General features: G+C 40.6%; 1 protein-coding gene across 1 annotated transcript; it reads right to left on the reverse strand.

The window, feature by feature from the left end:
* Nucleotides 1–1,687: 1,687 nt before the first annotated feature.
* sf3a3 (splicing factor 3a, subunit 3) lies at nucleotides 1,688–16,538 on the reverse strand. The gene is made up of 17 exons (XM_034705242.1): nucleotides 16,296–16,538; nucleotides 16,143–16,190; nucleotides 14,285–14,337; nucleotides 13,984–14,089; nucleotides 13,828–13,900; nucleotides 12,688–12,779; nucleotides 12,515–12,597; nucleotides 12,248–12,386; nucleotides 12,082–12,150; nucleotides 11,929–11,996; nucleotides 9,064–9,171; nucleotides 8,903–8,972; nucleotides 8,645–8,809; nucleotides 8,384–8,494; nucleotides 7,015–7,105; nucleotides 6,872–6,927; nucleotides 1,688–1,969 (listed from the first exon to the last, which is right to left on the reverse strand). The coding sequence occupies exons 1-17, from the start codon at nucleotides 16,389–16,391 to the stop codon at nucleotides 1,892–1,894; spliced, it is 1,506 nt and encodes a 501-aa protein (XP_034561133.1). The 5' UTR covers nucleotides 16,392–16,538; the 3' UTR covers nucleotides 1,688–1,891.
* Nucleotides 16,539–16,790: the final 252 nt, after the last annotated feature.

A 16,790-nucleotide genomic window follows, 5' to 3' on the forward strand; every position in this document is an offset into this window, starting at 1 on the left:
ACCACAGCACAACTTCAGAGGTCTTTTAGAATAGATTTTAAGATTATTTTATTGGTTTTTAAATCATTTAATGGTCTTTCTCCTTCTTATTCATCAAATTGGCTTTTATCATATGAGCCTAGGTAGTGGACGGTGAGGCAGCTTTCTATCATCCCAGCCCACGTCTGTGGAACACCCTACCTGAAGATCTGAGGGCTGCACAGAGCATAAACATTTTTAAAAGCAAACTCAAGACCGACCTTTTTAGTCCCGCTTTTAACTGAGTCGTATTCTTATAATAGTTTTATTTCACCTTACTTTATTTATTTATTATCTGGTTCAAATTTGAGTCACTTTTTTATTTATTTATTTATCTATTAAGTATAGCATCTTATTTTCTTTTAGTGGTTTAATATTTTAGTGTTTTATTATCTTAGAAATGTATTTTATTTTGGTGAGTGTAATTTCCTGTGTTGAGTTTTAACATCTTATTTTACCACCAGTGTTTCCTTATTAAGATATCATGAGTGTTTCCTCAGTTCGTTCAGCAACTTCTTTTTTATTTTATTTTCATTATTATTATTATTGTTGCATATATGGTGCTCTTAACCTCAGGATTGTTGGGTGGATTTGGAATCAGGGCTGGGGTTGGGATCAGGAAGGGTGGTCTTTTTTATTTTCATTTTTATTGATATATCTTTCCCTTTTTAAAAAAAATGTGCTCTATTTGAAATTGTTTTTATGTACAGCACCTTGTGTTACATGACATTGTATGAAAAGCACTTTATAAATAAAGTCTGATTGATTGATAGAGTCCAAGTTTCATCAGGACCTGACACGAGAGGTCTACAAATATTTTGACAGGTGATCCTGATGTTATGACTGATGGGTGTATGCTGGGAGATCTGCACAACTTCAGCGCTGCATCTTCAAAGAATAAGAACATTTCTCTTCCTCTGTGCACAGGGGATTTGGACTGGAGTTAAATACACCGACTCACAAAGAACGAATCCCTGACGTTACAGAAATAATTAGATTGGAAAATGAAGTTTTCTGGCTGCAGAATGATCAGAACGAACACACAATAACAAGACGCAGAGGAAGATTAGTTAATAACACTTCAAACGACAGAACAACGATCACTGTATTTATGTTTTAGTATGAGTGATTCATTTGTTGTAATTCTTTTCCCCCTTTTATCAGTTTCTGCCATTCTTCTATTGATTAATCGTGTGCAAGATAAACGTAGTGGTTAAATGAATGCAGGTGAGGCTGATTTGTATTGAAGGATTGTTTGGGAGGTTGGAAGTGGTAGAACTTAGTTGCATGTCCGTTTCATGTCAGGGACGTATGTCAGTCATAATTTTGTCCATCTTTTATGCGTTATAGATTAAAAGAAAACTTTTACAAGCATGTTGCTGTGAAATACCCTGAATAAACGCAGTGGCAAGGTCAGCAGAAAAGCCTAACTCTTTCTTTGTCATGCTCCATAAATAGTTGTAATTTGATTATGGAGCAGCGGTAGGTTTTCTCATAAATAGGGATACAGCTGAGCTTTAAAAATGTATTTAACTAGCTGAGTTTATTACCACCGTAAAATTATAGTAGTAAACCGGCCAACATAAAGACAGTTAAAGTATGCTTACAAGTCAACTGGGACACTAAATCACTGCACACACAGAACAAACAGCACATAAAGACCAACCGCTCGGTGTCAAAAGTACTCAGTTTATTATAATGATCAATGGTTGCCACGTTACAAATTTATCAAAGGGAGGAACGGAGGAGCGGAACAGTCTGTAAAACATTACTACATACAATAAAAAGAAATGTGCATAAAAAAAAATACAACAAATCTGAAAGGACGCTCGTCACATCTCTGCCATGTTTTCTAAGAGACTGCTGTTTCTGTTTACAGCAGGCCTTGTCTCTTCAGATCCTCGTAGGTCTTCTTGTTGACCACATTTCCGCTCGAGTCCTCGTACTCCTCCTGAGAAAACAGCACAAACAGACGGTGAGAGTGAGAGTGGTCAACATGTAAACTAAGAAGGAACCTTAATGAAGGGATTTCTCCTCCTTTGGTATGGGAGTGATGAGATTTTGTTTTCATATTAACTTATTTATTCTAATTTAAGTGATACGTAAACACTAGGGGTGCAACGATACACAAAATCCATGGTTCGGTTTGGTTCGATACGTTTTCGATACAGAAAAAGAGAAATTTCCATGCTTTTTTTTACTTGTAGTTGATATTACCAACATTTGTTTCAGCTCAAAAGCAGTTTTTAAATTAAATTAAATTAAATGTATCAGGGGCAGCTATACCTGACACATGTTCTGCTGTACATGGGGAGGTTGCGTGTGCGTGTGTGTGTGTGTGTGTGTGTGTGTGTGTGTGTGTGTGTGTGTGTGTGTATGTGTCTGTCTGTCTGTCTGTCTGTCTGTCTGTCTGTCTGTCTGTCTGTCTGTCTGTCTGTCTGTCTGTCTGTCTGTCTGTCTGTCTGTCTGTCTGTCTGTCTGCATGCGCATCTGCCGTGCGCGACCATGTAGAGACAGAAATGACATCCCATCATGTAAATAGGATAAATAACATAATGCTATTTAGTCTGTTAAATAAAAGAACAAGGTATAGACCTGATCTATGAGAGAGGGAACATTAAATCACTTCTGCTTTGACTTCCAAGGGGGGGCGGGACCCGGTGGGTGCGCCCCCGATATAACTGCAGGGAAAACACTGTTTGGTATCAGGCTGAGGTCTTACACAGCATGCAGTATAAGACCACAAGTAATGCATATACGAACTTTAAAACCACATCACCCAGTCTAGCGTCACTACAGGACCACGGAACAACTCTGCTCTGCAACCAAAGAGGACACTCGTGCTTCCCTCTCGTTCGGGCGTGCGCTCACACACACATACGTGAACATATGAACCCAGCAGACCATCGTATGGTGAAATATATTTTTCCAGATGAAGCACAGTTAAAAGAAACGTGAGCAGCTTGGACTGAATGAATGAGGGAGGAGCGCGCAGTTCAGTGGACCTGCGATCGACAATGCAGCCCGGAGGAGTCGAGCGCAGATCCTCTGAGCTTTCAGCACAGAGCGCCTCGTCAGAAGTTGATCAAATGAATATAAAATTGCGTATCGTTCGGTTCATAGGGCGTACCGAACCGTGACCACTGTATCGAACGGTTTGATACAGATACACGTATCGCTGCACCCCTATTAAACACCATCTTATAAAAGATCTGGCGTTAACAAGTTTTACTTTTCCATAACAGCTGTTTTAAACTATTAATCAGGCATGTGATTGTAGTGTTTGTGCAAACGATGCCCTTCATATAGTTTAAATACATTTATGAACCTCTTTCAGTAACATTTCAGCACTTCAGAATTATAATTAAAGATGTAGGCTGCACAGAAGTAGCCTATTTAAAGCTAATATGTAGATCATTACTTGTTACTAGTTTTGCTTTATTGCACTTGCAAGAATGGTACTAGTTTTTTAGTGATTTTTTTGGCTTTAAAAACTTTATTTTGGAGAGGACAGGACAGTGAATAGGAGACAGATCGGGGAATGACGTGGTAAAGATGCTTAGAATCTGAATCCCACTCTTTTGACAATGACTTGACCACTAGGCTAAACCCATGCTCCAGAATCAAACATTTTGAAATATCTATTTTCTATTTATTTATATTTAATTATAATTATTTTTAAGTTATATTTTTGGGCTTTTTTGCCTTTATTTGATAGGATAGCCGAAGAGAGACAGGAAACATGGAGGGTTGAAAGTGAGGGAAGAGATGCAGGAAATGGCGACCTGTGCAACGAAGACTAAAGCCTCTGTATGTGGGGTACTTAGACCGCTGGGCCACCAGCGCCCCTATTTTTAATATTTAAAAGCATAAAAGTTAAAGGGATATTAAATGCCTTATTTATTTTTGTATCTTTAACGCTTGCTTCTCTCCTGTTTTCAACGCTTCATATACACATGAAATTGTACACAGGTATACACTTTGTCTATTTTCAAATATGTATCCACTCTCTGAATTAACCATATGATGTGATGTCACTCACACTAAGAATGGTAATAAATCCCCATACTTTACAAGTGTAAGAACTCAATCAAAACTCAATTTAATTCTGATTTCAATGTAATTTGCAATCTTATTGAAAATTAATTATTATGTTACTTTTATTTATTATTATTATTATTATTATCATATTATTATCCTTTTCATTGGTTGTTGTATATTACATTATCCATCTGTCTTGTTTGTTTTTTTTTCTTCTTTGTTCGTTTGACTAACTGTATGTGACAATCTTGAAAAATGCAAATTAAAAAAAGAAATAAAAAGTTTAAGGGATAGTTCATTCCCCGTCTTTTGGAAGTGGGTTGCACAAGGTACTTGTCACTAGTGCCGCACAGGAGATGATGTAAAAAATAGTGTAAATCTCCTACAATCACTTTGCACTACTGTACTGTATAGTCCATATGTGTCAAACTCAAGGCCCGCGGGCCGGTGGCATTTTCTTTGGCCCGCGAGATAATATCAAATTATTTATAGAGCTGGCCCGACGGTATTTTGCAAGCACCACTAAAACCACAAGTCCCACAATACACTGCATGTCAATCGAGGGCCCGCACGCGATAGCCGTGACCCGACTCCGCTCATCATCAGCCTTATGAAGCTAGTCACCTGCAGTCAACTTTCAGCTATCCCTCTCCCCTAAAAATGACTAAACGAAAGGTGGACTTTGAAAACAGGGGGGTTCAAGACAGGTGGGAGGCAGAGTATGCATGTGCGTAACAGAGGAACTTTTGGGATTAAGATCAATGCATGGCACAACTACGGGGAAAGATCTCTTTGAAGAGGTATCCAGATTTGTAAATGAAACGAGGCTGCCTTTGGATAAACGTGTGGGACTGATGACGGATGGAGCGCCCGCGAAGTGCAGGCAAAAGAGTGGATTAGTGGGCAGGATCCGGAAGAAGATGTGGGAGGAAAACAGCGCAGGTGAGCAGACAGTTTATCACTTATCGCTGTGTGGCAAAGCCTTGAGAATGGAACATGTGATGAGCACCATAACATGAGCAGTTAACTTCATAAGACCCAACGGTTTAAATCAGCGCCAGTTCAAGTCTTTTCTGGAGGAGTTGGGTTCAGAATCTGGTGACTTGCCCCATCACACAGAGGTGCGATGGGGCCAAGAAAAAGTGCTGAAAAGGTGTTTTGAGTGGCGTGAGGAGATCTGTCAGTTTATGGAGAGCAAAGGGAAAGACACAACAGAGCTCCGCGATACAAAGTTTCTGTGTGAAGTGGCGTTTCTGTGTGACATCACGAGCCATCTCAACGTGCTCAACCTGCAGCTTCAGGGGCAGGGCCGTGTGATCACAGACATGTACGCTGCAGTGAAGGCTTTTAAAACCAAGCAGCGCCTGTGGGAGACGCAGATGCTGCAAGAAAACTTGAGCCATTTTCCGTGCTGCCGAACTACCTGTGTGAACAACTGTTCTCTTTGAAGAAGTTAAACAAAACATCTCACAGGAGTCGTCTTACTGATGAACACCTTCACAGCTCAGAGCCTGACCCCAAACATTGATGAACTTACATCCAAGATGAGATGCTGAGTATCTGGCTTAGACTAGTGTGCATCACAGAGCAGCAGACTGAGCTGAAATATGTTTCCTTTTTGCACTTTTTCTCACTACCACAGGGCATTTTTGAGCAATAAGAAATGAATGCAACATATTTTTCATTTTTTAAATGTTTATAGGCAAAAACTTAAGCTTTGCTAGTTCAATGTTCAATAAGTGCAATAAGTTAATTTCAATAAGTTTTGCAATAAACATTAAACCAGTCCGGCCCTTGACTTGCTCTGAATTTTTTATTTTGGCACTCGGTGTATTTGAGATTGACACCCCTGGTATAGTCTAATGTATACCATAACCATAGCCAAAGTCTGTTCATAGCCTGTACATACCTGTAGCAATAGTCAATAGTCACTCATGGAGATACATATTATATAATATTTATTCATCATTCATAACTCCGTATATTCTGTATTATTTATTTCATTTTACTGCTAAAACACTTCTGGTTAGATGCAATCTATATTTCATTGCTTGCACCTGTGCCCAATGAAAATAAATTGAATCTAATCTAATCCCGGTCAGCTCAGCCCCTTTGTTGAGAAACTGTCCGGAGAACCGTCACAGAAGTGAGGCTTTTAACCGCTGCAGACAGGGTCAACAGTAACAACACTAACACTTAATGTAGCTCATTTTAAGACTGTAACGACGGCACAATCGGGTGGAAGTTCCCTGTCTCAGCAGAGCAGTGAATGTCCTAACCTTTGTTAAGCTTAGCAAAGAGCATGCAGGCTGTAGAAAATCTACAGCAATTGATAAAGGAATTGTTATACTTAAAATATTTTAAATTCCCATCCCTACTCATAAGACAAGTATTATTAGGCTATAAACATGACTGCTAACCAGACAATCAGTGACCCATTACAAGGGAAGTTAAAAATCAATGTAAAGCTTATTAAAAATGATTTACATTTATCCTTTTAAGAGACTTTAGTGGCACCGTTTAAGCATCAGCTCTTAGAAATGGTCTTGCTCTTGCTTTTCAGTTGCTATGAAAGCCAAAAAGTTCCCGACATGGGGGAAAAATGTTTGGTTTTGCGATCTGAGATGATGTCATTGATTCTTTTTGGAAAACAAAGACTGAAACTCAGATGTTTGGAAGCAATCTGAGGAGAAAAATGACTTCTGTTTTTCATTATAAAAGTTTCAATATACAAATATTAAAGTGTACAACATGGAAAATAGAGCCTCATGAAACTACAAGTCTGCAGATTATATGACAGTCCCATTCTCACCTCTGTGTCTGGCTGCCATCGCTCCAGAGCTTTCTGTGACTTCAGCTTCGCCCACACTGCAGAAACAAACAAACACTGCTCGTTAAAACAATGTCAGAGACACTTCAGGGTGTAGATGTTTTTATCAAGCTTGATATTCTTACAAGAGACGGCGTCCTCGATCTGTGTGACGTTGGCGAAGTGAGCCGTGTTGGGGATTCCCAGACAGCGCATACCGTGAGCGTGCCTCCACTCCTGCAGAGAGAGCAACACAGAACACACGTCAGCTTCAGGGGAACAACTTTTATCACATGGAGAAGTCTAATGTAGAGTATCTACAGGAGTATGATGAGATGACTGAGGAGAAACTGTTTACTGAATGCAATAAAGACTCAAAACAAGTGATTCCTTGATGAAACAATAAAGGCTTTTTTCCAACATAGGGACTTTACCCCTGAACTACGTGCATTTCGATCAGTGGACCCAGGGTCTAAATTTAGTTCAGGGGTAGATATCTCCCCGCTAAAAAGCCCCTGCTAGGGGGGTAGTACTTTCTAAAGGTCCCGGGGCTTTCTAGGGGCAGGGCCTGCAATGCTGAACGTGTCTGATTGGTAGATTAACTGCAGTGTTTTTATTCCACCCATCGTCCACAATAACATCACACACATCTGTGATTCACTTGATTTCTCTTTCTTTCATTAGTTTTAATTTGTTATATCTTTTTTGTATGTGTGTGTACTTTTCAAAAGAAGAAGCTGTGATTCTCTTGATTTAGCAGCTTGTAACAGAAGTCTTCTCTCAGCCCACCGTGAATACGTCTCTTCCGGTGTTACGGTTTTCAAAGTGACCCTGTAAACTGGAGACCTTCAGCTGAACGTGTCAGTGTTTGTGGAGTTTACACAGCTGTTGAAACACAGAGGGAGTTCCTGGGAATGCAAACTAGTTTAGTTTTTATTAAGATTTCAAAATATCCTCATCAGATATTTAATGATCGTCTAAAGACGTTTATGAGGGATGCATCCGGCTGAGTCTCCAGTTAACAGGGTCGCTGTTTAAACCAAAACACCGGCCGATCTCTGCCACGGCTTTTTGAGTTTAAAAGGATTTTAAAGCCGTGTTGAAACGTCTTTGCTACTAGCGCTTATCTCCTCTCACGTGTTGATTCAGTGAATCCATCTGTGATGAAATATAGCACCATCTAAAACAGCGCCAGCTGAGTCTCTTCATGCTAACAGGCTAACTGTTGTGTTGCTCATAATGATACCTGCCTGTCCATCTACTTCTATGGTGTCATCTGTGATGAATGGTATTCGTCTTTGTTTTACTGCCCTCTACTGGTCTGGTGGTGTAGTGCATTTACTTTTTTCCCTCAATACGTTTCTGGCCTGATTTGCACAATCTACCCGGGACTTCAGCCCGCGGTCGAAAACAATGGGGGCACAGGAACCTTTTAGTTCAGGGTAAAGCAGGGGGGAAAAAGCCTAAAAAGCTAAAAAACCCTGGAACTCTTAGTAGAAATGCAACTTAACATACCGCAAAGTGTCTCTGGAAGGCTTTAGGTCCCCTGTAGGTGTAGTTTCCACAGATCTCACAGTTGTAGTTGATGTTCAGACCGTGTAGTTTATAAAGCCAGTATGGAATCGGCTGGAGGGAAGAGAACAGATGTCAGTAAACACAAAGTTCAAGACAGACGAGTAAAAAAAGAAGACTTTTTTATAAATGAATCCATTAAAAGCAGCCGGACGATGTGATGCTCCTTAAAGGTTGTTATAAACATTGGATTTGTCTCCTCACCTTGCCGTCCCAGCCCAGCGGCAGGTTCTTGGGGTTGTAGATAATCTCGTTGTCTTCGTCTTCACTCTCACTCTCACTGAGCTGCTCCTCCTCCTCTTCCTCGCGCTCCTCTCCGGTCCGGGCCTGTTTCCTCTGCACGTTCTCATGAGTCAGCTGCCTCTGCTCCTGTGACCGCAACAACACAAGAAAGTGTCATTAACCTGTCACATTCTAACCCTTCATCTATGAATCATGCAGCCTGATGCCTTGCTGACTCACCCCGAGGATCTCCACATACTCATAGACCTGAGACTCCAGGAAGCCGATTTCCTTGTTTCGCTCTGTGTCTCTGCAGAGGTGGAGGAAAGAAAGAGATATGGATTATATAGAGACACCTCTCAAACTGTCCGAGTTACACTGATATTTTAACACCCACTTACTTTTTAGGGCCTTTGGCTTTGGGATTCTTGGCAAACAGAGACGGGTCCAGTGATTCCAGAGACTTCCCTTTGGTGCTGAAGAGTCTCTGAGCTCTTTCTTCCAGAGTCCTGTCAGCACATGCACACAAAGTCAATCAGAAGTCCAGATTCCTGGCCTTTACTGTTATAAGTTTTAAATTAAGTAGAGTGGGGGTGATGTTCGAAATACACGTCTTTAATCAGTCCCTCCAGGATTTCGCAGGACTTTTTTGTGATTGTTGTGGCTCAAAAAGCCTGATTTTGAAACAGCTTTTTGAAAAAATTGCAGTGAAAGTTGCAATTTTTTTCAGCTTTTTTCCCCCAATAACATCTCAGAGGCAAGTAAATATGCTAAATTATTGGCAGTTGTTTTTAGTGTTGTTGGTAGCCTTACCAAAAAATGCTTGAGATTTCAACTATTTGAACAAAATATACTTTATTTGTACACAGGTAACATCACAGAGAGTCTCCATCTTAATCTTCCAGACTTTGTGAAATACTGTACAGGCATATAGTTAAACAATTAAAAACTATTTAACTTCAAACTGAGTAGTAAACATGACCCTTTCCCAACTTTTTTTGAATTAATTGCTGATATTAAATTCAAATTGGGCAAATTATTTTCCTAAAACAAACAAAAGATTGTGTTTTCAACACATGCTATGTTATATGTGCTGTTTTCAAGTGAAATGTTTATTTAGTGTTTGTATTCATATTTTCCCCCTACTTTGTAAACACAGGGGTGCATCTCGCTCGGCTGGAAGTGAAGCTTTCAGGAGTGTGACTGCCCCCTGGTGGCTGGCCGCAGTAAAAATCCGTCTCCCCATTAATTTGAATGGGGGAGCAGTGAAACTTTAAAGCTGACATATCACGCAAAATGGACTTTTTAATGGTTCTCTACCTGAAATATGTGTCCCTGGCATGTCTACAAACCCCCCGAGAATGAAAAAAAATCCATTCTGCCCCTGTTTTGATTTCTCCACCTTTCTGTAAATGTGTGTGAAACGAGCCGTTTCAGACTTCCGTGTTTTTGTTACGTAACAACAATATCCGGTCTGTCACGGAGTCAGAGCTCGGAGCTTGTTCAGCCCATAGACTGTATAAAATAATACTGAATCCCTCCTCCGTTTTTCATTACCTGCACAAATGTGTGCTAACAAGGAGCTTAGGAGGGAGGCATGCTAGTTGTAGGCTGTCTTAATAAACACAAAGGTCAGTTTTACTCCCCACGTCTGCAGATTTGAAGATCTAGTGGATGATTTTTGTCATGGATAAGTGCTAGCGCTAGTTAGCATAGCTACATAGCTACATGTTCATAGCTGTGTACCAAGACACACGTCTACATACTGACAAATACAACAACAAGAAACACTAAATCTGTGACCAATCCTTCAGAAAAGGTCCCGCTGCCTTTCTGGTAGAGGTCGGTTTTACTCCCCACGTCTGCAGATTTGAAGATCTAGTGGATGATTTTTATTTGTCATGGATAAGTGCTAGAGCTAATTAGCATAGCCACATAGCTACATGTTCATAGCTGTAGCTGTAGCTGTGTACCAAGACACACGTCGACATACTGTCAAATAAAACAACAAGAAACACTAAATCTGTGACCAATCCTTCAGAAAGGTCCTGCTACAGGCGCCTCTCAGGAGCAGATTCTGGATCAGATTCAGAGGGTTGAAGTAACGTGATCTCTGAGCAGCCGTGTATATTCAGCCAACATGTAAACATTAGATCAACGTGCTGGAGAGCCGAGACCACATCCACTTCCTGAGGGGGCGTGGTCAGAGAGAAAGAGTGTTCTGAGGAGGACTGAAGAAGAGGGCTTTTCAGGCATGCCAAAATCTGATTTCAAAGTGTTTTTTTGAGGATAAACTTTAAAGACATGTTTTGGGGACCTCTTAGACCAATATATGTTGATGAAAAAAGTGTGATATGTCACCGTTAAAAAATAAATACTCGTCGTACGAATATTTCTCACATCCGTATGCTGTGGTGATATGTAGTTAGTATTTGACTGTTTTGTGTTCAAGGCCTCTTTTTTCTGATAAGTTTCTTTTTCGTTAGTTATCAGAGGTTAAAAAACGGGGTTTTACTTCCGGGTTTCCTTTGATTCACAGCCGCCGTGGAGTGAAACTTCAAAGGACACACAGCGTCTTGTGACGCTACGCTGTAGGGCGGAGCTTATTACAGTGGCTTCACAGGCTCTGGCTGCACAATAGCTGCACCCAGGAGTGGGATATTTTGGCTTCAGAACCGTACAACGGGAAGAGGAGGAGCAACGCTGTCCATTTTTATTTACAGTCTATGTGTAAACACTGTTGCACTAGAAAAAAATACATTGTAAATAAATACAACTATAGCTTGTTAATACTCAAAGGGTACTTGAGTATCTATAAATAACAACGTTGTCATCATCACTTGTTCTGCCTGCTGTCCTCGCTTTTCACCCGTTCTCCGTGCGTGTTTTGCTGTTGAAAAGGGCCGATCAAGTGAGGACTTACGTTTATGTTCAACTATGATATTGCACGCCGTGCAAAACAGTTTACCCCTGCTTTCATATAAAGCATCCAGAAACTGACTTGCACAAACTATGGCGGAAATAGTTGGTAAATGTGCTTTTTTCACGTCGGACATGTCACGTCTTGTCAACCGCTAACAAGGAAGTGAAATTGATGACGAAACCGATGACGACAGGGGCTGAAGTTGCGGTGATTGTATAAAATTGCAAGGCCGCACAGAAATTGCGCTGATTGGTTGAATTTGCGTTGATAGTTGCGATCGTGAAATCGCAACTTCCTGGAGGGACTGTTTAATGCTATTTTTCCTTCATACAAACACACTCACCCTCCACATTTCAGTCCCAGTGCCATGAGAGCAGACTTCAATCTGTCCAGACCCAGGGAAGCCAACTCCTGTGGAAAGAAACATATAATTAAAGGTACGCTTGAGCACCTGAGTACCAAATGAAATCCCAGTGTTGAGAGTTTCATGTTTTACCTCCCAGGAGGAGAAGGCAGAGAGGTCCAGATGAGCTCCAGCGTGTGTCAAAGCACTGCTGGTTTCTTTCTACAGGTTAAAAAAACAACAACAAATAGATCAGGTAAAAGGTACAAAGTAAGAAATTCTAAATATTGAACACAAAGAGTCCGTAAGGAGCACTCACAGGCCAGCCAGGAAAATTCCCAATCTCCCATTTTTTCTCAAAATCTATGAGCACTTTGCCGTAGAGCTCGTTCTGGTCCAGCAGAGGCTTGACTCGGTCTGTGTAGTCCTGCAGATACTCCAGCAGCATCTCCAAATACCTGCACACACACACACACACACACAGGAAACATTAATCATCCTTTCATTTCAAAGAGGGCTTTGTCTTTATTTAAATCTAAAATTTTAAAGCGGTCAGCTGAGAGGTGATGGAAAAAGTTGGACCTACTTTTTGTATTCTGCGTTCTTCCTGTCTTTGGGGATGTCAAACAGCTGGTCGAACGAGGACAGGTACGTGATGTACTCCAGTTTCTGTGTGAAAGGACAGGAGGTCACGGTTTTAAACAACATTTCATTTCAGGAGGTGCGGCAGAAATGATGAGGACTGTGAAGGTTAATCACCTCGGCTCCCTTCAGGTTGATGTACTTCAGGTAGCAGTCGTGGAGGTCGAGGTAGCGGCCGTATCCTTCCTCATCAGAGAACTCCACCAGGTCTGTGACAGGGAAAAGTTTTCACTCAACGATGCAGCAGAAATCTGGGGCCAGTCTCAAACTTTGCTCAACCAAAGTGTGTAAAAATCTGTTATTGAAAGTTTACAGATCACACTTAAAGGTGTAATAAGCCACCTCAGTTGTGTACGAGTCTTTAAGGACGTGAATTTCTGTCATTGTGTGCAGAATGTTTGATTTGTTGTAACTCTTTGTTGACACAGTAGGTGACGTGTGTATTATGGTGTTATGGGAAGGTAGAAGTAGGGGGTAGAGGAAGACCGGGGACTCCTGTATTTATTTTAATTATTGTAAACATTGTAGATTAACACTGAAGACATCAAAACTATGAAAAAACATATATGGAATTACTGAATGAACAAAAAAGTGTTAAACAAAGCAGAATATGTTTTATATTTTAGATTCTGTAAAGTAGCCCCCTTTTTCCTTCATGACAGCTTTGCACACTCTTGGTATTCTCTCAGTCTGCTTCATGAAGTGGTCTCCTAGAATGGTTTCTAATTAACATGAGCCTTGTCAAGAGTTCATTTGTAGAATGACTTGCCTTTTTAATGTGTTTGAGACCATCAGTTGTGTTGTTCAGAGGTAGGGTTAGTACACAATGGATAGCCCTATTTGACTACTGTTGTAATCCAGATTATGTCAAAACCAGATTATTTCATTGTTCTGATGTCTTCAGTATTAATCTACAATGTTGAAAATAATTAAAATAAATAAAAACCCTCGAATGAGTAGGTGTGTCCAAACTTTTGACTGGTAGTGTAAGTGTTCATGTAGAATCAGTAAATGGAGATTTCTGTAACTGTGATTAAGAGAAGCACAACAGTTATTTTAATCAAAGTGTTATGAGGAGAATGAAAGCCTTTTTGGGGTTAATTTCACTCGACATTTTAGTGAAAATTTTTCGGAGAATGATGCATCAGCAAATATTCATCTTTTAAACATGTTCCAAACACATGTTTTAACCTGATAAACACCGTGAGCCATCCTTGTGCTGAATAATGACACTTTGATTACATGAACTGGACTTACTTTGAGCCTCCTCGCTAGGGTTGTCTCTGGCCTTCATCAGCTCTTCAAACTCTACAGACATGGGAATGGAGATCTACAAAAAAACATGTGCATTACTATTACTGTTCCATTTCAAAGGGTCATATAGTGTAGCCATTACATGAAAGGGGTAAGAACCTCGTTAGGATGCTTTCTGTGAAACTCCTTTATCTGTTTCAGTCGGTTGTAGAACTCTGCAAACTCGTTTGGTCCTGAGATGGCAGCGAGTTCATCCCTCCTCATTCTGTCAGGAAGAGAAACATGGTAAGATTCTAGACTTCATGCAGTGACTCTCAACAAGCACAATAAGAGGCTGCTTTTTCAAATCGGACAAAAAATAAGTCCATAAATGTGTTTACATGTTCAGACAACTGATTATACAGGGTCAGTTCTACAAAGAAGGATCAGTATGGCTCATCTAGTGAATAAAGCTTCTTACCCATCTTTGTCTTCATAGGAGTCTCGGAGGTTTGCGCTCACGTCCATATACCTCTGTCAAAAGATACCAAACTGTCAGAAACAGGTTTCATGTTCACCATTTAAAGCTCAAATAACTCATTTAGTTAGTCCAGATTTGTCATCACCTTTTTTGTACGGAGGAAATATCTCCCAAGACACTTCATACTAGGACTGTGACTGTGAGGGAGTGGAAGAGTAGGCGATTTTTCATACTTTCACCCTGTAATAAAGTTTGAGACTGACCGGGTGGACGTCTCTGCTCTCTGCATCTGCGTGGAAGTGCGCCAAACGGAGCCTGACGGGCACACGCACTCACCGCGAAGCAGAGCTGCAGGAGGATTCAGTTGAGATGGACTCTCTCGCTCCGACTACCTGCCCTGTTTATAACCGTTCCTGTGTGCGTGAATGCCCAACAAGTAAGTTGTGTGTCCTGTTATTATAAGAGACGGAGAACTGTTTCCCGTCCGCAGACATTCACGTGTGTGCATTGATAGAAAGAGCAGTTAGACGCCACGAGCACGTGTCAGCTAATATATCTAATCACCTATAGAATCCTGTTTCTGTTCATTTCAGAGCGGACCATAAGCCCTGTGATTGGTCCGCTCAGGTGCATCATATTTCTTGCATTTACAGCACTTCCGGGATCCCCACACATCGTCTGTGTATTTCATCTCCTCCTCTCTATTCTTCATGTAAACATGTCTGTATGATAAACAGCAACATGTATCAGCTGTAGATTAACATAACACGCTCTGAATCTCTGTGGAAAAGTAAACAGAGATCATAGCGGGGCCGGAAGTAGGCGGCCGGCTATCAGAGAGAACACACGGCCCTCAAGTGATTCGGTGGAGTATCGCTGAGCAACACGGACACATCGATGCACAAGTATGTGGTGCTCAAGTCTGCGTCGACCACTGCTGCGTAGGGTCCACGCAGAAGTGTAAACCGGGCTTTAACGTTCATGAGAATAAGAAATACAGCATCTCAAATGATTAAACTTTTTAAAATCAATAAAAAAAGCATTCACAATACAGAATTCTCCAACTTCTAAAAAGCATCCTTAACCACAAATAACTCCATCATGCTGTGGCTCTTCTGAGGTGTTACTACCAGGCTGCTTTGATAGAGGCCTCCAGCTCATCTGCATCTTTAGGTCAGGTGTTTCTCAACTTCCTCTTGACAAATATCCCACAGATTTTCTATTTGGTTGAAGTAGGGTGGGTTGGCTGAGCAATCATGCACAGTTAATCATGGTCAGGTAATCATTTGAAGGTAGTTCTGGCGCTGTGGGCAGGTGCTAAGTCTGCGTGCTGGAGAATATCCACGTCTTTTTTTTAGCTGTAGGCCAATGTAGATATAAAACCCCTTGAAGAAGATAGTTGATATATTACTTTTTGACTTTGAAATGATATGCTATCTTTTTTTAGATGGACCTGTAGGTAGTCAAACGTTTGCAGAGGGTGCTATGTAACTATGTGATATAAATCAATGGTATGCAAGTCAATCAGATTATTTATAATCTCTATAAGCACACTTAAACCCGCATATCACCGATGAATTAAAGTCAAATTTCAGTTTATTTGATGGATTTTAGGAGGATCTTTGCGTGACACAGTCTACGAGTTTTACAGTACTTGATGAGAGATATATATATACCTCATATTTTTAAATAAAAACTGGTGGCAGGCACAACTTTTTGGTAAACCATTATATTTAGAAGCTCGCCTGTTACCTGTGGTCTAAAAGCCAAAGTTTACCTGTGTTATATAAACTTAGAGCTAACACTGACGCTAACCAGCCGGTGCTATCTGTGTATAATGAATTAAAATCTTACTTACATCCAACATTGCTCTTGTTCGGTGGTCAGAGTTGATCTGTTCCCGCAGCTGTCAGAGAAAAAGTAACACTGTGAGTATAAATGAATATGCATTATGTACTATTTAGGTCTGATTAGCATTGATGCTAATGCTAGCATAAAGCAAACAGCCTACCGTGGACTTCTTATGGAGCATTTCCTTTGTTTTAGAATCCATCAGCCGCTCCTTTTCTTCATGGTAGCGACGCTGCTGCTCCAAAATAGTCTCCATAGTCTTTGAATGTGTTTTCTTGTTACCACAGATGAGTTACGGCTTCTATCTACAACACTTAAAACTGAAGCGGTAACCTCCGTGTCGGCTGCGTTTGTTTTCAATGGCGCATGTTGAGTAGCTAATGTCCGTCACTATACCCGGCATAGGGAAACATCGAGCACTACAAAGGTTCCGCATGATAGAGGGTTACAAACAAGCCAGTTACAGGAGGAATATGATGCTGATTGCCAGAGGATATTATATTATTTATTTCTTTATTATTTGATACTTTTATATTATTATTTAGACATATTCAGAGTACTTAATAGAGTGACTTAAACCTAATCATAATTTTAATTGCATAAAGCTCCAATGTTTGGAAAAGACAGACAGTCATTCAGCTAGTTGCTTTTAGTG

This window comes from Notolabrus celidotus, chromosome 16 (genome assembly GCF_009762535.1).
Source record: "Notolabrus celidotus isolate fNotCel1 chromosome 16, fNotCel1.pri, whole genome shotgun sequence".
In the NCBI taxonomy this organism is placed as follows: domain Eukaryota; kingdom Metazoa; phylum Chordata; class Actinopteri; order Labriformes; family Labridae; genus Notolabrus; species Notolabrus celidotus.

Bases quoted from the DNA above. Each gene is read 5' to 3' on its own strand.
- sf3a3 (XM_034705242.1), bottom strand. From the start codon at position 16,391: ATGGAGACTATTTTGGAGCAGCAGCGTCGCTACCATGAAGAAAAGGAG. The intron at 7,106-8,383 runs GTATGTTAAGTT...CTCTCTCTGCAG, and splicing joins CCTTCCAGAGACACTTTGCG to GAGTGGAGGCACGCTCACGG. The intron at 6,928-7,014 runs GTAAGAATATCA...TTGTTTCTGCAG, and splicing joins GATCGAGGACGCCGTCTCTT to TGTGGGCGAAGCTGAAGTCA.